General features: G+C 42.8%; 2 protein-coding genes across 2 annotated transcripts in view; one reads left to right on the top strand and one right to left on the bottom strand.

Annotated features, from left to right (window-relative positions):
- Positions 1 to 672: 672 nt before the first annotated feature.
- LOC128865269 (uncharacterized) lies at positions 673 to 16,071 on the bottom strand. The gene is made up of 7 exons (XM_054105424.1): positions 15,287 to 16,071; positions 15,025 to 15,209; positions 11,129 to 14,944; positions 6,923 to 11,057; positions 6,540 to 6,864; positions 6,360 to 6,460; positions 673 to 3,004 (listed from the first exon to the last, which is right to left on the bottom strand). Exons 1-7 carry the CDS (start codon positions 15,543 to 15,545, stop codon positions 2,199 to 2,201), a joined length of 9,627 nt encoding a protein of 3,208 aa, XP_053961399.1. The 5' UTR covers positions 15,546 to 16,071; the 3' UTR covers positions 673 to 2,198.
- Positions 16,072 to 20,714: 4,643 nt separating this feature from the next.
- LOC128862980 (choline/ethanolamine kinase) overlaps positions 20,715 to 23,727 on the top strand; it is a 34,148-nt gene continuing 31,135 nt past the window's right edge. The window contains exon 1 of the mRNA XM_054101844.1: positions 20,715 to 21,519. Coding sequence (XP_053957819.1) covers positions 21,502 to 21,519 — 18 coding nt within the window. The 5' untranslated portion in view covers positions 20,715 to 21,501. The remainder of the gene's footprint in view (positions 21,520 to 23,727) is intronic.

Raw genomic sequence — 23,727 nt, 5'->3', positions numbered from 1 at the left:
GACAGTAAAATCATTGCGCCTCCAAAAAAGTTAATAATGGCAATTTCACTCTTCCACTAAGGCAGCACAGTCCGGGCGTTTCTCCGGAAAACTTCAATGCGCCAAAATACTCGCAAACAACGTTCATTGGCCCAATGCAAACGCTAGGATGCATTCATATCGAAACGCTGCTCGATTCAAATCAGCACTTGATAATTTTCTTCTTGTGCGTCGAAAATGATCTATATTACTTGTTGATCTCTGTTATTCACTCGACGATTTCGCATTGCCGACCGAGCCGTTTCACGGGCTGCCTCGCTTTGCTCTCGTGATTGAGAAGCACGAAGTCGAGCCATACTAACGCGGCGCTCTTCACGGGCAATTCCTTGAAAATTTTTACCACATTTTCTTGAGTAGTTATACTAACGGTTTATGCAATAAAAAAATCGTTTTTTTTTTAATTTTCACCGTGGCGTTCCCCCTTACGCGGTTATCGCGCCAATCAAGAAGAAGAAGCACAATTTATTTTTCATATATATTTCGGTATATTCAGTATTATATTATATTATATTAAATCTACAATGTATCTTTATTGTTATTAAACTTGATGCTTTAGTTCTGTTTATTTTATTTATTTCTATTTTTCTTTTCTTTCTGTGGATGATAGTCGCGCATTGCGCTGCTGCATGGGGACGCAAATTGCGTGTCATTGTTTCCGTTTTATTAATTCATTTTTTTTTTTTTAATTTTTTTTTGTCAATTAAAACTAGAAGCAAATTGTTGTGAGCAACATACAAAATGCAACTTGTGTGAATACGATTTTTCTAGTGCATGGATGCATGCATACATATTTATGTCGTATTTACTAGAATTGTTAGAAAAAAACATTTTTTTTAATTAACATAACATTTGTTTCGAACATTGTTTTTGTTGCCTGCAAAAATTTTCTTTGAGTTCAGCTGTTGCTTGTTTGCCAGCATTTGCTTGCATACATTTCAGCGCTTTCTTGCGTTCGAGCGCATTTGCTTACATTTGAGCTTTTGCTTTTGTTCAAGCCTTTGCTTTTTTCTAGCTTTTGCTTTTGCTTTAGCTTTAAAACTAAATAAGTAATTAAAAAAAAATTAAAATGCTAATTAATTTTGCACATAATACAAAGCACAAGTGAGCGTACCATTGTACATACACCCATACATACATGCAAACATATATTGCATAGAGGTGCAGGGTCTTAAAGTAAAATACAAAAATAAAAAGTCCGCACAATGACTAAATACATAAATATTCATAATAGCTAAACCATATACATATATTTTTATATATGTGCAATTTAATAAAAATAATTTATTTTATATGTAATAATCATAAGTTGATGCCCCCCACTTACTAATTTCGGTTGAACCACAACAACAATACGTACATAAATTGCAACTACTTGGGTTTAAGATTTAAATAAATGATTTACATTTTGCTTTTATCTTGTTTTCACCCCGATTTGTTCATTATGTGTCGCCCTCTAGCAACGCAGTTCTGTTTTTTTTTTTTGTTTTTTGTTTTCTGTGTTGCAAAATCTCTTCCATTGATTTATCTGCAGCTTCCAACTGTTGTTGTTGTTTGATGAGTGATCTTTATCGTTAACGCTAAGTATACAATGTTAATTAACTATATTTATTACTTTTTTTAAATTTATTTTCATACTGTAGTGATGGACTAAGTGATTTAGTCAGTATTAAATTTCCAATAAGTGGCCTAAATTTTGAATGAATTCAACTTGCACGTACTTAGCGCATCCAGCGCGTAGGCAAAACGGGCCGACTGCCCTCACACCACATGAAGTGGACCTGCAGCACTTCGCGCCGCATAAGAATCCCTGCCGCCACTTACTATATACGCCAATCGCGTGCTGCTTTGATGTTCCTCCAACGTGCCCGCATCGTATCAGCTTGCGTGAATGTTGCTTTAAAAATCACCTTCGTATAACTTACATATATATGTATGTATGTATATTATAGATATATATTCGAATACACAAAATATTTGCCTACAACTGCTAACGGCTCCCAGCCATAAGTGCTGCTGCTACTTTGTTTCCAATTCACAGCTTATATCTACAGACAAACACGTGCGTGTTAGTGTTTTCCCCCCTCAACACTTTGCTGCTGCTGCTGCTGCTGCGTTTAAAAGCTACGCAACAATGTATTAGTTTTTGTTCGCGTGTGTTGTTATGTGTTATAGTCATCGTGTTGCGAGCTAAAGTAACTGACCAGCCCACTAAATTCGCTCGCCTGTCCCTCGCCGCTGCCAGCTGCCGCTGCTGATGAGGATGCGCCGTGCGCTGACGAAGAATCATCGGCACCATCCGCTTGTAAGCCACCCGGTGAGCTGCGCGAACCCGACGACTCTCCGGCTATAGCCAATGGTGATTTGGTTTGTGCCACAGCATATGTTTCCAGTGTGGTGAGTTTCTTTCTGGGCGGTTGTGGCTCGCTCACAACACTCACAGTCACTACGGCTGCTTTGTTGCTGACTATCGTAGGGACTGGTGCGGCTGTCACCACCGCCTCGGTAACTATTGCACGACTTGGTAACGGCGGTAGCGGGGTTGAGGCGGCTGTGGAAGCTGCTGTTACTGTTGGTGTTTGTGTTATTGCTGGTGTTGGAATTGGAATTGGCGCCTTTGGTAGAACATTGCGCGTGGCATTCACGTTCGGGTTTGCGCTAGCATTTGATGGCGGTGCTGATACAATAACCGAGCTGGGTTTGGCAACGGTTGCTGTTGCGGTTGTTGTAATCGCTTTTGTGTGAGCCACTGCTGAAGTGCTTGCTGGTACTGTTGTTGCTGATGTAACTGCCGCCCCGGAGGAAGTGGCTGCCGGTGCTGAAACAGTCACTGCTGCTGTTGATGGTACGGCCACACCGCGCGATGTAGCTGCTGCTGTTGTGGATGTGGGCGGCCGCTGAAGTGGCGATACGTGGGGTGTGGTCAATGGTGGTGGTGGTGGATAATATCCGTATGGTGAATAAGTACCTGCATACAAAATAGTTAAATAGAGTTTAGTTGTCGTGAGAGTGTATATGGAGACTGGAGACCCTTAGTTTTCGGTTTTCTAATTTTCTACGTAAAACAGTTTACTCAACTATCCTTTTGAAATGCTTAGAGACTTAAGCTGTGAATTTTATTTTGGAGACTTAAGTGCGCTAGATTTTTACTTTGTTAATTTTAAGCGCAGATCTGAAACTTGGCAAACATTTATCAATAAATTCCTACGCAGGATATGTAGAATATTTTGGCCAAACATAATTTGAAACCAAGAGCTCTACCGCATAACAAACTGCAGCGGGTATGAAACGTCGAAAATGGAACTGGACTGGCCAGAAGAAAAAAACAGAATACGCCTTGCGCGATTGGCCTTTGAATGAAGTCACCAAGGTACTGGGTGAGATCTAGTCCTATCTCTTGCATAGACCTAACTTGTCTAACCCAATCAGTGCAAGCAGAAATTAGCCATTGGGGGACTTGGCGGGAAATTAAGTGTCTTGCGCAAAATTGAGTACGTTGAAGGAATTCGTTACCGCCCTATGCCCCATTAGGAGCGATAGTTAAATTTTAAGCGACATTAAAAGAGTTGTAGATTTGAGATTTGAGTTTTTTAGTTTGGAGACTTAAGTCTCCCTACACTTAATTTGGTTCACCAGAAAGAATTTTGATCAAAAAAGTGCTTATCAAGGATACAAGGCTTAATGTCACACTTGTTGAGACTTTTGTTTTTTGGAGACTCAAATCACCAAATCAACATATTCAAAAAGTTGTATTCGAACCTTTGACTCTTATAGTAACTGTACGAAAAATTTCGTATCTGAGTGCGACAATGAACCTAATTTAACAAGCATGTTCAGTTTACTCTCTCCTAACGGACTCTTTTTTCAGTACATACCACAAATTCTTAAGATTTTTTTTTTAATTTTTTTCTCTTGAGCGGACAACCCTACCCTAACATGTTATTAACTTTTTTTACACTTTTCTCATAAACCGACACCTCCCATATGCCGACACTTTTTTCAGTCCCTCACGTGTCCGCTTACGCGAGAGAACACTGTATTACTTTACTACTTAACTGTACTAAACTCATTAACCACTTTTAAAATTCTTAAGGATGTTGATAGGTACTTTTTATTAGCACTCTTAACCAAGAGACACTCAGCTTTTGTGCCATGACCGGAACTTAGTTTTCTTAACAATGATATCAAATCAAAGAGAAGCACCTTAGCACACCAAGCCTCGAACAGCTAAAGCACTAGCATACCCTATTACCGAATAGCTTCTAGGTCTTCTAAGGCATCCAGATTTCTATTACATACGAGGGTTGTTATTTATATTTCTGATTTTGGGAAACTCTAGTGTTGTCACAACGTTTTAATGTACAGGGTTGCCCATATTCGACGGACCCCTGTGTTTTTTGGACCCATTCCAATCGACGAAGCTTGTCCGCAGGCAACAATCTTTGCGTCAATTGAATCTTATACGGGAATAAATGCAAATCAATGCGGATAATTCGTTGTAAAGTGGTCCGAGCAATGCCCAACTGCTGATAACGGCGATTTTGGGATGTCCTTGGCGACGTCTCAACAAATGGCCCGTACAAGAGCAATATTCTCATCCGATCGCCTTGGTCGCATCACCAGTCGAAAACCTTTCGTACAAACGTTTAATGGTGTTCTTAGAAGGCACACTTTTCACATTATTTAATTTTTTATACGCACGTTGAGTTTTCACAATTGACTTCTTTTGTTGAATGTAAATTTCAATTTGGGAGCGCCCACGTGGCGTGTACTGTTCCATGGTAAAAATCTGTTTGGACTGACGCTTCCAACGCGGTATGTCATTAAGCGATCTGACGTCTCTGTCAAAAGATACAGGGTTGCCAGATGGGTCCGTTGAATACTGGCTACCCTGTATGAGCCGTATTAGTGTTGTTTACAGTGGTTTTAAAAATCATCAAATGGAGCGAAACCGTGAACATTTTCAAGCAATTATTTTTCACAATTTTCGTCGTGGATTAACAAGACAAGAATGCATCGCTGAACTTAAACCATTATACGGCACCGTAAAAAACTGATGCAATGAATTTTCTTCTGGCCGTTTTTCGCTCACCGACGAATTTCCGATAGATCGATAAAAATCAGTTGTTGCAGCAGAAAATTTGAATTGAATTAATTGAGCAAGATAGTCATTATCGGGCATTAATACTCTAGTATAAAGTTAAAAAAAAATTTCAGATCATTAAAAACAATAAAACCATTTTCAACAGCCAAAACAGATGAACATCCCACGACAGTCGGTTCTACGTAACCGGAACGACACGGAATTATATCCGGCCAAGGACTGTCAGTTTAGCAGCATTCCTCGTATATGTATCCTACAAGAACAAGAACGACCAATGTTCATTCTTCGATTGTTAGGCCAGAAATATAAATGGCAACCCTCGTAGTACTTTAACAGACAAACTGTTTTTTTCTTCGAATGGAGGTATCTAAAATTTTCGATCCACTTTGAATTGCAGATGGTTAAAATGAAACATTTTTTTTACCCAGGACTCGCCAAATAAATAAATGAAAAAAAATAAATGCTGGGTTTAGTGTCAGCCCTAATAGCTTAAATATTTATAAAAAAAAAACTACTTCAGCGACACAATAAGCCAAACCTTTGAATGTCCGCAGGGTAACAACCTCAAAGTTCCATGACTTTACTCTTCTGTATCAACACCAGACGTTAAAATCATACTGAGTATTAAACAGCTGACAGCAGATTATTTCAAAACACGACTACTAATTAAAATTCCCCCAAAAAACCGAATACAAACAAGCAACTCAAGGACTGTTGCATTTCAGGACAAGAAGTCAAATAAACTCATTGCCGTTCCCGCGCCCTCAATCCATGAATAAGTATTTTATTCTAATACCTAAAGGGCCATTCAAGTTTTTTATGTTTTCTTATAAAAATTCGATGCAGTTCTTAAGACTCGAAAATCGTATTAAGTATGCACTTACGTGCGGCCGCCGTAGCCGAATGGGTTGGTAGTCACGCACCATTCGGAATTCACAGAGACAACGTACGTTCGAATCTCGGTGAAACACCAAAATTAAGAAGACAAAAAAACATTTTTCTAATAGCGGTCGCCCCCCGGCAGGCAATGGCAAACCTCCGAGTGTATTTCTGCCATGAAAAAGCTCCTCATAAAAAATATCTGCCGTTCGGAGTTAAAACTGTAGGTCCCTCCATTTGTGGAACAACATCGAGACGCACACCACAAATAGGAGGAGGAGCTCGGCCAAACACCCAAAAAGGGTGTACGCGCCAATTGTATATATATATATGCACTTACGTGGGCCACTCGAGAACTCCGGTCCGCCGCTTACGGGAACGCGTAAATTCGGCACAGGTGGTCCGCGTGGCACAAAATTAGGATTGCCGTATATAGGTGGCCTACAAAAAGTAGAAATAAAGTCAGTATTAATAAATCCAGAGTCACGAGAGACGCATATTTAAGAAACCATTTGTTTACCGATATGGATTCAAATGTGATGTCGAATGACGTGCTGGTGGTGGAGGCCCCCCATACATACTGGCACCCATGCCGCTAGGCACATGATGCTCACCCGGTGCTGGATATGTTGGGCGCTCCCCTGCACCTGCTTGCGGTGGTTGGCCATGATTGCTTAACGATGCCGCACTGCCGCGCAGTGGCGGTGGTGGTCCATAGCTTTGGCGCATACTAGGCGGTGGTAGTCCCGGCATGCCAGGGGCATCACGGTGACGTTGCATTGAAGGCGTTGGCCGACCGCCAGACACTGCGGCAAGTGACGTTGGTGGCGCAAAGAAACGTGCAACTGCAAGCAAAGAAAAATGTGAATTTAGTTCCACTGAATTCTATAAACTTTAACTCACCATCCGCACCCGGATATAAGTTGCTCATGGCTCTGACAACGCTGGCATGTGCGGCGGCCGGTGGCAGCTGCGGCATGCGCGTTATTACAGATGCTTGCGATACTGCCACCGAACTTGCGCTGGGTCCAGCAGCACTCTCGCGCTGTTTGTAGAGTTGTGGTGGTGGCGCATTTGCCAAAGCTGAAACTGCTGACTTTATCACGCCCCCACCTCCGCCATTGCTGGAAGGTGGCTCAGCTGCTTTGTCTGATTGTGTTGTTGCCGCAGTGACAGCGGCGGCTGTTTGCTGTTTCTGCAAGGAATCGCGCAAGGGTGTAATCTTTTTCCGCCTACCACGCGGTTTAGGTTCGGACTCTGCTTTATTTGCGCCGCCAGCTGTAGCACCACCGGCTCCATTGTTACCGCTAACACCACTCGCACTGCCCCCTCCGCCAATGCTTGCAATTGCATCGCGTGTGGCAGATGCGCCAGGCAAAGGTTGTGTTGTGGGTGGCAGATTGTGGCGCGCAGCCGCGGACATGAGATGTTGCGCTGCCAACATCTGTTCAACTGTCATACCCGCTGGTAGGCGCGGCAAATGTTGTGGTGGAAAGCTGTTACGGTTCAAAGGTTGACCGAGCGGCGCGTTGAGCGCACTCTGTAGCAGGTGTGTGGGTGGTGGCGCAGAGGGATGACGTTGTAGCAGATGAGCAAGTGGCATGCTCGCGGTGTGTGGTGGAAATTGATGACGCAGCAATGGTGGATGCAGCGTTGGCATTGGCAAGCGTTTGCGCATTGGCTCCTGAAGGCCTGACGACATCGACGGCATGTGGTGCGGACCGGCGACCGTACTGGCGCCTGGCATCTGCGATAACGCAGCCAATGAGGGGTTTATCAGTGAAGTCTTCTCTACTGCAGCAGCGCTGACAACAACTGTGGAAGTATTTGTTGTAAGATTGGCGATGGATGCGGGAAGAGCAGCAGGTGCCGGCGCTGGTGGTGCAACTGGCGCTTCTTTGGGTTTGCTTGCTGGTTTTGTTGGTGTACGCAGTACTTCGTCTGGTGGTGGCAAATCACGCGCGGCAGCGGCTGCGCTCAACTCTTCCTCCTCCTCGACCATGCGTGCAATGGTATCCTCATCCATATCTTCTGGGAAGTCATCTGGTAAGTCAGCATCGTCGAATTCGTCCACCTCATCCACATTATCCGAATCGCCTACACTTTCACCTTTACGTTGCAGATAATCAGCATCCAACACCTTTGCCTGACGTATTACCGACAGCGGCACTGTTGACAAAGAATCGCTCAATTTTGTTGGCGAACGTTTATCTTTGTCACCATCTGCTTTGATCGGTGTAAGGCGCGGGGTAGCAGCCAACTTGGCGCCCTCCGCATTCTTCTCGGCCAACATCCGTTTAATTTCCTCTTGTCTCTGTATGAATTTTTGACGCTCCTCAGGTGGTGTATCTGGTCGTTTGACGCCAGGTTTTATGCCGCCATCAGAACTCTCATCGTCGAAGTCCTCTAAATAGGCATAGCGCCGCCCACGTGTGCGCCGGGTGCTGTCTTCGCTGCCCGACAAACTGTCTTCATCTTCCGATTGCTTTTTCTTCTTCTTTGAAGCTGTCGTTTTTCCTTTACCCTTACCCTTACCCTTACCTTTAGACGAGTTGCTAGACTTGAGTGGCTGTGAGCGTGGCTGTTTACCTGAACCCTTGCCACCAGTGATGTCATCATCATCGTCCTCCTCCTCTTCTTCACTCTCACTGACATCATCATCAGAATACTCTACACGTTTTACCTTTTTCAAAGGTTGTTTCTTCAATTTCGGCGATTTGCGTGCAACACCCGAAGTGGTGCCAGCTTTGCGTTGCTTCTTACGTTTAGACGGATACCAGGCGCCATCGGATTCACTTGTCGTATCATCGCACAAGTCAGCGCTATCGACGTCTTCGAGATTTTCGGAAGCCTCTGAGTCCGTCTCTGATTCACTATAGTCCCAATCATCACTTCGCTTCTTCTTCGACTTCGGACGGTCTTCCTCCTCTTCGTCATCATCACTTTCGTTCACAACAAAGCGACGATCTTTGCGACGCTCGCGTATAGCGCGTCGAGCAGCTTTACGCTGCTTTTTATTTTTCTTGCCACGTCTACGAAATACTTCTAGGCTCGAATCGCTATCAGTGGACACAGATACAGATGTGTCTTCTTCTTCGTCATCGTCAAATGATGACGTCTTAAAATCTTCGTCCGACGCGTTGTCCTCTTCAGAGCTAATGTCCAATGTAGTCAATTTACGCGACTTCTTCTTCGGATTCATCTTTGGCTTCGCCCTGCGTTTGAGCACTTCATCAGAGTCTTCAGCTTCATCTGCTGTCTTCGCTTTGCTATCTTCATTTTGCAACGTCTCTTTCTCCGCTTCTAAATCCTCGGTCTTTACCGGCTTCGTATCATCTGCTTTCTCTCCTGCATCATTTTCCAGTTGCCGCTGTCGTGCTTTTTCCTCCTTGTCCGCCTCTATGATGGTCGAAATATCTTTGCCGCGGCCCAAATTGCCTGCACCCGCCAGCTCGTCCATTTCTTTCTTAAGCGCTGAATTGATAAGGTCATCGTATTCATTTAGCCGGTAGCTGACATTGATTTGACGGCGTTTACGCAATTTGTAAATCGGCTCGTCATCGCTGTCGGTTGGTGATGATGACGACGAGGAGCTCGAACCGCTGCGCGATCCTCTGCTATCGCTGCCAGATCTATGTGCCGACCCACTGCCGGTTCCACTATCCGAGTCATTTCGTTGGCGACGCCGACTGGCAATACCGCGTGCTGCAGCTCGCCGGCGACTACGCCCATCGCCACGTCTACGCTTATGACTGTCGCGATAGTTCTCCGTTCGAGACTTGCGATTACCTGAACCCTTCTTCACCAACGGTTTATCGTCGTCGCTGTCATCGTCACTTTGACTTGCGCCACGCTTTTTGCTCCGTTCTTCGCTCTCACCACCATCCGAACTGCCACTTGTGCCGCTCTCACCCTCCACTTCGCCTTCCTTACCATTTTCGCCACGACGTTTATTCTTTTTCTTATGCTTTTTACGCTCTTTCAGCTCCTTTTGCTGTTTCTTCTCATTCTCTAAACGCTCCTGCTCAGCACGTTCAGCCTCGGCAGCCAGACGTTTATTCTCTTCTTCCTGTGCGCGCTTTAGCTCAACAAATTCGTCGAAATTTTTCAGCTGCTTTTCCAAGGCGGCAATCAGTTGCTCCTGTTGACATGGCGGACAATACCAATCGCCTTCGGGTATGTAAAAGAGCACAGGCGACAGACAGGAACAGTGATAGCCCTTGTCGCAGTTATCACACAATAATATCCACTCAGGATGATCAGATTTGCCACACTTTTGACACGCTTCCTCATCACGATCATCGCCCTCTTCTGCGTCTTCTTTGCGTGCAGTGCGCGCGCGCTTCATTGGCACCACCTGCGTTTCATCTTCCAAGTCGGATTCAGGCGAGAACTCATGATCCGAACGGAAAAGCGGCGAACCGGGATCGCTTTCCTCATGTGGCGGCTCATCATCTTCTTCCGGCTCTTCTTGCTCTTCAGATCCCGAAGACCAGCCATCTTTACCAGGACATTTTTTCTTCGCTTTCTTCTTCAATTCCACCTCACTCTCCTCCGAGGACGATGACGGCTCCGAAGGCGCCACCACAGTGGGATCCGACTGTTTTTCAGCTTTCTTTTTCTTCTTCAACTCCTGCTTCATCGTGCGCAGCGCAATCTCCTCGAGCTTGCGTCGCTCAGCCTCTTCGCGTATTTTCTGTTGAGCGATACGACGCGATTGACGTACAGGAGTCTCAGAATCTATAGTTTCAATAATATTGGTTGTGTCAACTTCGCGCTGCTTGCGCGCTCCACGACCGCGTGCAGAGTTGGAGGCACTATCAGTCGCATTCTTCTCCGGTGTTGTAGTTTTAGTGGGAGAGACAGAACTCTTGACTGGTGTAATAATTGGCGTTGCGGGAGCGGCGGCAGTTACTGCGGTGTGCGCGCTCTTTGCACTAGGCGCGGAAGTCTCCGCTATTTTACTTATTGTGGAGTGCGCGCTCTTCACACTAGGCGCGGAAGTCTCGGCTATTTTACTTTCAGATTTGGTTTTCGGCTGCAATGAAAAGAGTAAAGATATAGTAAGTCAGCCCATTTTAATTAAATCACCCCCGATTTAGTACTTACCTCTTCTTTGACGATGCTTGCGGTACCTTTCTTCGCATCCTTCTTGTTGGCCTTCGAAGCTTTTGGCGTTTGCTTATGCTTCTTCACTTCCTTACTCACCTCCTTGCTCACTTCCTTGACAATAGGCGCTGTTTTACTGTCAACCGCCATCACGCCTTCAACAGCCTTGCGCACTTCATTTGTGGCGTCACTTGCTTTAACCTCTTTTACGTTTGATTTTTTATGTGTAACGCTTGCCGTTGGCGTTACCGTTGCCTTTGCGCCCGCCCTGGTGCGCTTCGGCTGCGGCAATTCAGAATAAATTACAGCTGCAGCACTGCGTCTGCTGGATCGCCGCCCGACGACCGCCGCTTCAGGTATGGTATTCACCGCCTCAGACATGGCACTCGCCGTTTCTGCAGGTGATGGACTCCTCTCTCTTTTGATAGCTACCTCTTCTTTCGCATCTTGTTCTGCCAACGCCTCGTATTTCATTTCCTTATTACTTTCGGATTCGAGCAAACCTGTCGGCTTCACCTCCTCGCTGCTACGTCGCTTACGCTGGCGGTCTGGTTGATGACGCTCCGGTGTTTTACGTACTGCGCTTTGGCGTTCTGTAGTTTTTGGCTCGATCACCTTACGTTCCGGCATTTTACGCTCCGGTGTCTTATCCTTGGCCTCACCACTGCCACATTTTTCCAACTTCTTAACCATATCTAGCGCGACAGCGGAGGTGGCTGCATCGCTGATTGTACGCTTCCGCGGTATAGAATCCTCGTCACTTTCTTCTTGCCGTATTTGCGTCAGTAAGTTCTTTTTAAGTGGTTTGGTAATTGGTGACTTTTTTGGTGGCGAAAATGTGGCCACGGTATTCGTGGTGCTCGTATCGGTGGCGATAGGCGCTGCTGTTGTAACAGCAGTTGTTATGGGTGCCGCAGCAGCAGACGCGGGCGCTGCCAGTGCAACCGCTGCGACCGGCGCTTTCTCGTTTGTCTTTTTCAATTTCTTTTCAATGATTTCGGCAAGTGTTGGCTTCTGGCGAATTGTAGGTGTTGCCTGCCATGGCCGCTCTGGTGGTTGTGGTGCCGGTGGTGGCGCCATTTTCATTACAGGCGTCGGCAATTTGGGAGCTGTGCTCACAAATGGCGCAGCTGTGGGTGCTGGGAACGCTGGAAATGCTAATGTTGTGGGGCTTGTCAAATTAAGTGGCTTAATCTTCTCCTCAACCAACGGCACAACACTTTCGACGTCTTTCGCTGCCGCTTGCATTTGACTGTTCTCTCGCTTAGCAGCCGCTTCATGTGCCACTTTGAGATTTTTCACACATCGTTCGATTTGCCTACGCGGCTGAATTATTTTTCGCCTACGACGCGCATCCTCTTCGCCACTTGACGATGTTATTTCCTCTACGCGGCCTTTCTGTGCCTCGACTTTCTTACGCAGATCGGTGTTTGTTACCTTGGGACGCATTTTCAGGCGCTTACCACCAACATCAGACGGATCAAGATCAGCTTCTGTCGCAAGTTCTTCATTTTGCTCCGAGGGTATATCTACTTCACTCTCTGATGTGGATAGGCGATGCAAGGTAGGCGCTGGCATGTCTTCAAGGCGACGTTTTCGATTGCTTACGTTGTGGGAAGCGGCGGCAGTTGCGGCTACAGAATCAGCAGCATTTGCAGTCGTCTGTGCAGCTGTCGGAGTGGAAGGTTTTACATTGTTACACTCAGATTTTGGTTCTATGCGATCAGTATTTTTTGGAGGAGATTTTTGTTCTTCAGGAACATCGATACTTTTCGCTGGCGCCGCTGTCAGTGGTTCTATCAGTTCATTATTGCATGGCTCACTATTAGCGGCGGCTGGAGTTTTGCAATTCGTGTTCTCGGTTAATACTGCAGTATCCGACGTGGCCAGAGTCAACTTATCTGCGTCGACATTTGTCTTCTCTGCATCAGCGGATTTATCTGTGGTTTGTACATCATTTTCTTTTACACTGCGGATGGACACTAACGCTTGGGTATCATTCTCAGTTTTGTTACTGCGGATCTCTGTTTCTTTGATATCTTCTACTTCGACCTCAGCAGCAGCCTTGCCTGTTTCGGCCTCTTTGTCGCTAGATTTCTCTGCATTCACGTAGTTGCTTGGGTTTTCTGTTGATTTGGCCTCAGTTTCCTCTACTTTCTCCACGTTTTCCTCCAAATTTTTTCCGTTTGAATTGTCTACTTCAACCGCTTCACTAACGCTTTCCTTCAACGGCTCGTCTGTAACGTCGTTTTCCTTTGCAGGCGTTTCATTACACTCATTTTTGTTTTCGCGTACATTTTGTTCTGCAATATCTTCCTTATTTGATACATTTTTTTCGGCCTCGATATCAACATCAGTGGTGCGGTTATTCTGCTTTTCTTCACTTGCTATCCCATCACATTTGATCTGCTCTTTTTCGGTTTTTTGTGACATATTCTTATCGCACTCGAAGCCATCACCATTAGCAGTCACTTTCATTGAAGCATCATTAATATTAGGAGCCTGATCCTCTTTTAATATTTTGTCATCAATCGGTGTATCTACTTCTTTATTGTTTTCCTGCTCATTAATTGTATTCACAATTTCCCCACCGGCTTTATCACCCTCAGCACATTCTTCCACTTTCTCAGTTGCCAGATCTTTACTAATTTCATTTTTTACCGATTCGTTCTCATTGGCACTGCCATCGTCGCTCCCACCTTCCAACTCCTTTCCTTCGTCTTTCGGCGGTTGTTTTATGGGGCTAAGTTTAAGGCAACCTGGCTCACCGAAGAAAAAAGTCGCTTTCGGTTCGGCTGCTTTGGTTGGCGTCGTTGCTGCGGCTGTTGTGGTTGATGATTCCTCATCGTTTTTGCCATTTCCCACTAAACATTCTGCGCCATTTCCTTCGCCGTAAATGTAGAGTGTCTCCTCTTCTATAGCTTCCTCTACAATAGATTCTGCATACGTGTCATCGTAGACATCACCAAATAAATCGCAATTGGCAAAAAACTCGATATTGTGTCCTCCTTCGCAGTCTTTGCCACTTCCCTCCCCGCGTACCATAAGCAGCGGCTCCTCAATCTCTTCACCCACTTCATTTTTACTGTCATAGTCACCATCGGAGTCTTCAATTTCTTTCTCTTCGTTTTCATCCTCTTCCGCCGCTGCGCTATCTATATCCTCTTCTTCTATGGACAATTCCTCATCATCCTCATCATCTTCATCGTCCTCGTCCTCTTCTTCCTCCTCGGATCTTGTTTTCTCATATCTGCTCGGTTTTTTGGCGCGGTTGACGTCCAATAGCGATGGACGCGCTTTCTTTATCATATTTAATTCTTCACTACGTGGCGAACTTTTGTCTACATCATCCAAACAACGTTTTGTTGCTCCCGTCACCATGGTGGTTGGCGAAGACACTGCCAACTTGCCATTATTGGACAACTTTATACGTAAATTTGGTATACGTGCTTCTTCCTCTTGGGAGTCATCTTGTTCTTCTGGTGGCGGCGGTTTTTCCACCTGAGCTGTGCAGCTGTTACTACTGCTGGTGTCTTCGTCCACGCCAATGTCGGTAGAGGGGAGCACCACCTCGTTGCCCCGCAAACGCGATATAAGGTTAACTAGTTCTTCTCGTGTTGTGGCGACTACTTGCCAAATCTCCTCATCCAGATGTTCCTGATAGATGCGTAAATTACAGTCGGCATCCTGTGTGAAGTAATAGGCATGACCAAGGCGATCACGGCCAATGGGTTGCGAACGTAATGAATCGGCACTCATAGTAAGTATTTGAGCGCGAAACTTGCCGTTGCGCTGAAACTGGCTTTCCAACAGCTCCTGCAAGATAACGGAAACAATATTAAATTCAATTTTTGTAACAAAATTATTCGCTAAATCTGCGAGCTTGTTTTGCTTACTCTAAAAATACGTAGTTTTACTTTTAAGCTAGACTTTTTATAACCGAAGCGTTCTATCTCCCACGCATCCTGCGCAGAGTATGTGAAACAGAATTTGCTCAACGCAGACTCCCAGCTCTTCTCGTGCACCGTTTTTCGGGTTTTACGCAAAAGTTTGATGTGCAGGTCACGCAAGTTAACGGAAACTATTTGGAGTTAAGTATAAAATCAAAAAAGTATTTAATTAGTGAGCTGAGCAGTGCGAGTTATCAACCTTACTTACCTTCATCTGTGTTTGTTAGCCATTCTTGCAAATGCTTAAAATTCGGTATTGTAATGCCCAAATCTTTGGAGAATTTCTGCAGAAATGCACAGATCACCGCGAAATCCGGATCATTGGCACAGGAGTGTAAAGAAGAGTTAAGAGCTTCCTCCTCTCCTTCCTCGGTGCAACCATCTTCTTCTCTTTTTAGTTCGGCCGATGCAGCTGATGACGCCGATGTCGACGCCGCAGCCGCTGCAGCTATCATCGACGACGCCATCTTTCGTGCCGTTTACGTTATCCACTACCACCGCGCTCCCGCACAAAGAGTTCAACTACTTTTGCACGTAGACACACACACACACCCGTACACTCGTGTATCCACACCTTCCTCACTGTTTTTATTATTATTATTTTCAAAACTAATTTTCTTCTGCTATTCTGCTACTTTTGCCACTCTGCCACTGTCAGCGACCCAACGCGCGCTGCTTCGCACGACGCCACTGAGCTCTACTTTGATCTACTCACTCACACGCTCACTCGTTGTCTTTTCGTTGCCTTCCTCAGAAAAAATTTCTCACTGGCAAATTCTTCTAGGCTTCAACATCGACCATGAAAAACTTTAAATTACCAACTAAAATCCAACATCCAGATATTCTTTTCTATTTTATACAATGCACAACATATTTATTCAACTATTTGTGATATTTTTAGGTTGATAATTTCAACAAATTCCAACTAATTTTTCATAAAACAGCGCATCACACAAAAAATAACAAAATTTCTACCACAATTCTTCAATTCTCTTTCGGTAATGGAGAATGATTAGTATCCAAGCGTGCTGCCGGATCGTAGTGTAAGTGCTACGAATGGTTTAGAATCGAACGCTCGTGTATGTATTAACAATATTTTCACATATGCAGATTTTAAACATTATTCAAATTGAATTCTCATACCCAAAATTAAAAAAAAGAGCGAATAAACCAAAATTGTAGCTTAGGTAATTCAGAATTAAGACATAATCAGGGATCATAACGCTTAATTCGTTCTCACATGCGTAGTTCCCCTTTCAATTAGCCTTACCATACAAAATTTTGTGTGCGAATTACCTCTTTGTAAATAATTCTGTTTCATTGACCTTGCGAATACCGAACAAACCGTTGTCAGCTCTAATTTTTATCGAAAATGTATTAAAATAAGCTTTTAAACCACAACGAGAGTGTAAACCAAAACAAAAACAAAAACGTTGAATAATAATAACAGAAAAATATATTGTGAAAAAATTATCATCGAACTCAATTCGAAAAGCAAACAGTCAGATTTTGTTTTAAAAATAGTTCTCGGAGGAGTTGAATACTGTTTTATAAATTGTGCGAATTATAAAATAAACGAATACCTTAGCTTAAGCTAACTTTTTTTTTTCTCCATCAGCGATATTCACAGCAAATAATAATAAGGAACAAAGAACAAGAAGAAGAGCTGCAAAGTGAATGACTAATGTGCCGTGGAAACGATATTTCGCGAATTACTTAGATAGCGAATTGCGTGTCGTCGGAACGTAGCATTATGAGTGCTGCCGGTGTTCAACTCCGTATTATCGACTATTTTTCGATTATTTTAGAGTGAAAGCGAAGCGAATCGAGTAAATGGAAAAGTAAACAAGTATTTTATTTGGACGCCCCCATGGAAAAATAGTTGTACAGCAATTATTATCATTTTCGGATTTTTGATAACTGCTCTCATGGATTTGCAAGAGTTATTTATTTTTACGATTTTTTTATACTTACGGTCCTTAAGATCTAATTTCATGTTTCATTAAATAACATATTTAAGGTTTTAAAATATAAAAATAATTTTTCCTGAAGCTTATCAACATTTTCAGTATTTTATATCAGTAGGTAATTAATTATAAATTGTACAACCAACGAACTCAATTTTACTCCAGGCATCTAATATTTTTCTGCTTTCAGTCAGATAGCGCCTGAAAACACTAGAAGCGCGCAAGGCAAGAAATACAAATAGCAGCCCAAGTAAGGAATTAAAAAAGTTATCAATTTCTTTGCTGTGAACGGAATGAATTGATTGCTAATAACAATTTCTGGTAATTTTTTTTTTAATTTCTATAGCTTTGGCTCTCACTACAATTTTTCACTGAACAAATTAATGAACAAGGTTATGCAGCAAAAATATGCTTCCTTTAAATAGAGAAAATCAAAAGGATTAAAAATAACCATACAATTTGAAATTATACGTACTTCAGCGCATATGCAATTTGAATTCGAGAATTTCTTTCCTTTGCTTTCCACATACAGCCCTGTCACCCGAACCTTTGAAGTTGCCAGATGCACTCAGTGTGTTTAAAAATTATGAAATCGATATATTTCGATAAGTGTGTATCGGAAGAATGTATGAAAATCGGAACTGAACCAATGAATCAAGAGATTGGTAAAACTTGATAATTAGAAAAGCTAAATAAATATTTAATAATCAGGAAAAAGTCAGCTTTTATTAAAATAAATGTGGCAGTTCAACTTCATGTAAGTACTCTTACTTACAGTCTCTGTCAGAAAAGGAAACCACGATTATTCATGAAGTATAAAAGATATACATATATTATATTTAATTTTTTTACATAAAACTATGTACAAAACTATGAGTCGCATTTACTCAAAAAGCCGTGTAGTCTTCATCGTTGTCGTGTATAGCCTGGCAACTTCTTCATGCTTTGAGCCAGCTTTTCTGCGTAGCTCGTCGGCAAACAGGGTTAGATTTTGCGAACTTGACGCACGAATTGCTTTAAATCGCGGGCTGGCCTTCCGGCAAGATGCGTTTTCAGAGTTCCCCACACATTTTTAATAAGGTTGGCGTCTGGGGATTGGGAAGACCAGTCCAATACTGTGACACCATTTTCTTGTTTTGTTGTTTCTCAATTTGTTTTTCTGAGAGTAGTGGTTTTGATGATGTGGGATGGTAGGATATGTTCGCCTTCTTCAGTCGTTATTCAATGGCGTTGATACTCACATTTATTCCCTTTTTAGAAAGAATTGTGCGTGCTTGGCGTAGTCACAAAGAAGGGTCCCGCTTAAATAGTTGGACGATCACTTTATCATGCTTTTTTGTCGTCACTCGCTTCAAGCCGAACTCGGAAAAGTCATCAACATTTTTATACACTTGATACGGCTGATTCCACATCACAACAAACTTTTTTCATTTTTTAATTGTTTGGTTGTGTTTACGGGAAAGTTTCGAACGACACTAACCTTAGTTAGCACTGGCGTTGTAGCCCTTGAGGGGGACTATTATGCAGCAAAAGGCAGAACGAACTTTATCTTGAAGTTACTTAATTCACCGTAACAACCCTCTACCGAGTTGGAGCCTACCGAATAACGTCCCGCGAGGTGTCTCTGTTTTCCGCTTTTCCAGTTTCTTAAGCCAAGAGAAGTTTAGTCCTTCCATCGAACACGAGGACCGCTTCCCTTTCGACCATCAAATACCGTCTCAAACATCTTCTTCGCCGGAGCACTTCCTTCCATTCGGACGACATGACCTAGCCACCTTAGTCGCTGCAAGGTGACTCGTTTGGCTCGCTCAAACAGCTCGTAAAAGCTTCATTCGAATGCGGTAATCATCATTTACTCGAGCAGGGCCAAAGATCTTGCAAAGTATTTTACTCTCGAACTCCAAGAGCGGCTGCATCTGATTGTTTGACTGCTTCAGGCTTCAGCGCCACAGAGAAGCACCGGGATAATGAGCGCCTTGTTGAGTTTTGTTTTCGTTGGTCGAGGGCTTTGCTACTCAATTGCCTACTTAGTCCTAAGTAGCACCTGTTGGCAAGAGTTATTCTTTGCTTGATTTCAAGGCTGAAATTGTTGTTGCTGGTAAACGAATAACCAAAAATATGCGCCTGTCTCTGGTCCCCAACCATTCCCCAGTAATTACTTCGTTCTATGTTCTTAACCCCAGCAATTAGACACCCGTTCAATCTTCTTGCTAGGTCGTCAGCGACTTTCGATTGAAGGGCGCTATGATAGCCGCTTGGCTAGCTGAAAATATAACTATGATGTTGTTCCAAACATTCTTCCATATGCTGACGCAGGCCGAGATTGCTATGTAGTATGTCAGCTAGAACGTATGCAAGTTAACGCCTCCTATACCACACACCACTAACCCAGTATGTAAACAATTAACCATAGATTAATAACGCAAGCCACTTCACATGTCATTGACACTTTGCTAATGGAGGAAGTGGACATCACATATCACTTATGGTCCGCATACGTAGAATTAACCTAAGATTTAAGCTTCACTTATGAATGTAGTTGTAAGCAGATTCTGTATAAATATTGAAATTAATAAAGTTTCGGATCAGTTTTTATCCGTGGCACAATGAAGACTCACATTTTTTAAAAAGCTTTTGCTATTGAAGCAAAAGTTAATTTGCATACACCAGATAGGACTTATGTGGGAGAACAATACGTTTGGAGATGAGGACAACTTCTATCATCAGATAGTCGATATAAATCCAGAAAGAACCATTATGGATCAGTGATATATAAATAGTTGGTCTCTAGATATAATTCACATCTCTAGGCGTATACAGTAGGGCTACACACCTCATATTGTTCTATGGAGTCTAAGTCTGTTTATCCCCTCTACACAAGACTCCAATAAAACCTAGGTTCACCAGAGTTCAAAGGACGCATGACATGCTAATCATGTTATACCCTCAACTCCGACAAAAGCACTGGGAATATGTTTTAACCTTATGTTAGTCGATTTGTGTAGAAAGCTTCAAGCCAGCTGTGATGCAGTCAGTATTTTGCAACCTGAGCTTGCAAACTGAGGTATGCTGAACAATTCTTCCCTCAACCAGCAATTATTAACGTCTACACTCAGACGACCGTTAAGCCTTTGGACCGCCGCTAACTTAACTATATATACTGTACTTAACTACCAGCTGGGCAGTTCAAAGTGTTAATAAAGTCAGTGAAATAGTTAAGCAAACAACAAGAATATATTTAATTCGCGTGAGTTTGAAATAAAAATAATTGTTCCACCACAAAATAGAAGTGCTAATATAACATTTTGTTGGTGGTTTCTCTAATGACCTACTCTCATGCATACATATGTACAATGTATGTTAAGCTACTCAATATTAAAGAGCGTCAAAAACATCTAACGTGAAAAGTAACCACCTTTGGTAATGGTATAGAGTGGCGGTACTCAACACTTTGTCAATGCATCAAAGTGATCACTGTTGAATATAAAAAATGAGAGAATAAATGGAAAAACATCTCCTACCAAAACCAATAGGAATTGCGGCAACATTTCTACGCAGGTATGTATGAGCATGTGTGAATTTGCAATATGTAAAAAATACAAATGTGTTTATACATATATGTACGCAGGTATATATGGAGGTGTTTTGCATTGCAACATTCAGTTCAACATCAGCGTAAGCCAATTTTTAGATAATTTAGTCAACGTCCTCGCTAAAGAGTTAGGCGCAGCAGTTGAGTAGCAAATTGAAAACAAAAAAGGAGAAAAACCGGAAGAATTGAGAATATTGGCGATAAGCTAATGCCTGAAGAGCCCAGATAACAAAAACATCACATTGCTTATTGCTCACAAACAACAAAAATAGACTGTTCGCCTGGTGCTGGCAGTCAGTTACTCATAAGCTTCGTACGGAGTGAATTCGATTTTCTTATAGCTGCGGTACACGAAATATTTTATTCGTGTTTTTCACAATTTCTGAGAGTTAAAATCACATTTAGGTGGAGTACATAAAATAAACAAAATAAAACCAATTCTTAAGCAAAAATAAAAGACTGAAATAATTGAAAACAAGCTAAAATTAATTAATTAATTTTGCATGTTATTTTGTGTTGACTTGTAATTCGAGCAGAAGAATATATTTCATACATTACCTAAAAATATAGAATAGATAATAATAGAAGGGCTCATTAAGTGCGGTTAATAGTGGTGTGTATGTGTGTGATATTTGTAAAAATAATTTAAATTACATACAAGTACCGAGTACACCTGTTTTGTTCCCAACGTATTGCTGCTTATTGAAAAAAAAAAAACAGCTAAAAACGTGAGCGAACAAAGCGCTTGGAGGCGAACGTACAAACGAAAATTGAAGGCAAGAGTGCTGCGCAGTTACCAAGGTGAAAACGCAGCAACGTCAAAAACACTGTATAAAACCGGGACAATCGCACTGTCAATCATCGATGTCGACGCTACAAACGGTAAGCGAGATTGCTAAAACAAGAAATGAAAAAAAAAACAAAAAAAAATATTCTAGTGTATTAAAAAGTATTCTCAAAAATCCCCCCAGTATTCAAGGGTTGCACTTATTATTCAACTTTCATTCACAGGTAGATCCTATGTAACATAGTTGTTAGGAGAGCATATGCGTATATGAGTGTTTTTTTTTGTGTTTTTTGTTTTTGCCAATTGGACTTCGAAATCTTTCTGAGATCACCAAGCAACAGCCGCCTAATTCGTATAGGCGGTGTATTACACAGAAGAGCCAATACTTTTTATCAACAACTTGAAACGAAACAAAAACAAAATGCGAGAGAGGCATGAATTGCACCTAAATACATAGTTTTATTAATATAATAAGCTGGTATATACTTGGGCGGTTATTGCTAACGACCACAGATTTATCAGTGAACATTCAGAAAACATGTTTGTGCATTTGTATATAAAATAAAAATATGGCATGACAAAATTGATAAAAGTCTAGATTGAATTTGTAAAATATTTTACAACATACACATGGTCAAGAACAAACGCTGCCAATATGATAAAAAGACGGAGATCTCATTCAAAATGAGAAATGTATTTTTGCAATAATGGCAGTTCGTTCACCCGATGATTTGTGTTAATGATTACTCATTGATTGGAAATAGAGGTTAATGTCTTCGTATTAGACGAAACCGAAAGTAAATGAATGTTTAAATCTCCCGTAAAAAAAATCTTGACGAGTTCTTAGACAAACTTTTTTAAGGTTGATGATCTTAAAAATACCTGCTGTGCGCAACGTTATTCCTGTAGACCTGCAGGTTAAATCCATTGCTACTCAGAGCGCTATTAGGTTGAAGGAGATTGACCTCTGGAGACAATTTCCTATAGGACATAGTAGCATCTTGAAGCACATCTCCCCTTCCTTCTCTGTTCTTCGCACTAATCTCTCCATCCGCAAACTTGGACTTGAGGGTTGTGCTAGGGCTATTTTTCCGAGCAGGCAAGACTGGAAGGAGGGGAGAGTCGGCACGGATATAGGTACCTCTGTTTTCACTGACGGAACCAAGATGGAATCAGGAGTGGGAGCGGGGGTTTTCTCTAAATCAGCCAGCATTTCGGTCTCCTTTAAACTACCGGAAACGAGCAGAGGCCTTCGCGATCTTACATACATACATACATTATTGGCGCGTACACTTCTGTTAGGTGTTTGGCCGAGCTCCTCCTCGTATTTGTGGTGTGCGTCTTGATGTTGTTCCACAAATGGAGGGACCTACAGTTTCAAGCCGACTCCGAACGGCAGATATTTTTATGAGGAGCTTTTTCATGGCAGAAATACACTCGGAGGTTTGCCATTGCCTGCCGAGGGGCGACCGCTATTAGAAAAATGTTTTTATTAATTTTGCTTTCACCGAGATTCGAACCAACGACCTCTCTGTGAATTCCGAATGGTAATCACGCACCAACCCATTCGGCTACGGCGGTCGACAGGCATGCAAAATACTTCAAGATCGCTGTTGGGAGGGAGACATTAATATTTTTTCCGATGGCCAAGCTGCGATCAAGGACCTGTCGTCGCCGTATTGCAGCTTTCTTCTGGTGAACTCCTGTAAGGAGGAACTCAAACATCTCGAACGAGCTGGAAACATTTCCCTTATCTGGGCTCCTGGGCACAGGAATGTCGACGAGCTTGCCAGGAAGGGGTTGTTGTTGTAGCAGCATAAACATTCCCCATACTTACATACGGCGAATGCTGCTGGAGTGACAGTCCTTGGCCGGATATAAATCCGGGTCGTTTCGGTAACGTAGAACCGACTGTCGTGGAAACGTGCCAAGAAGGGGTCGACAGAACCGGTTTCAGCTGCCCCCCTCTCAGACGTCGGTATCCTTTTGTCCGTTGTTAAAAAGAAACTACACAATTTCTTTCTAAAGAAAGCGCAAGACAGATAGAGGTCAGTCTCATCGTGTGCTATTTTGAAGACACTATGGCCCCAATACGATAGACACAGAACGCTTAAGGTGATGGGAACCTTCCGCCATTCAATTTCCAAACTGATTGCGGTGTTCACTGGTCACTGGGTGATTAGTACTCATGCGGAGAAACCTGAAATTCAGTAGGCACTTGAGATTCCTTAGCGTGCCCTTTGGGGATGACTGTAGAAGGTTTCTCTTCCCAAAACATTTTTCTTTGCACAGGTAGTGGTCCA

Source organism: Anastrepha ludens, chromosome 5 (assembly GCF_028408465.1).
Source record: "Anastrepha ludens isolate Willacy chromosome 5, idAnaLude1.1, whole genome shotgun sequence".
NCBI lineage: Eukaryota > Metazoa > Arthropoda > Insecta > Diptera > Tephritidae > Anastrepha > Anastrepha ludens.
Note: the sequence above shows the minus strand (reverse complement) of the source record. Positions and strands in the feature narration are given on the sequence as shown.

Bases quoted from the DNA above. Each gene is read 5' to 3' on its own strand.
- LOC128865269 (XM_054105424.1), bottom strand. From the start codon at position 15,545: ATGGCGTCGTCGATGATAGCTGCAGCGGCTGCGGCGTCGACATCGGCG. The intron at 14,945-15,024 runs GTAAGCAAAACA...GTTATCTTGCAG, and splicing joins TAAAACTACGTATTTTTAGA to GAGCTGTTGGAAAGCCAGTT. The intron at 6,461-6,539 runs GTAAACAAATGG...TACTTTTTGTAG, and splicing joins TCACATTTGAATCCATATCG to GCCACCTATATACGGCAATC.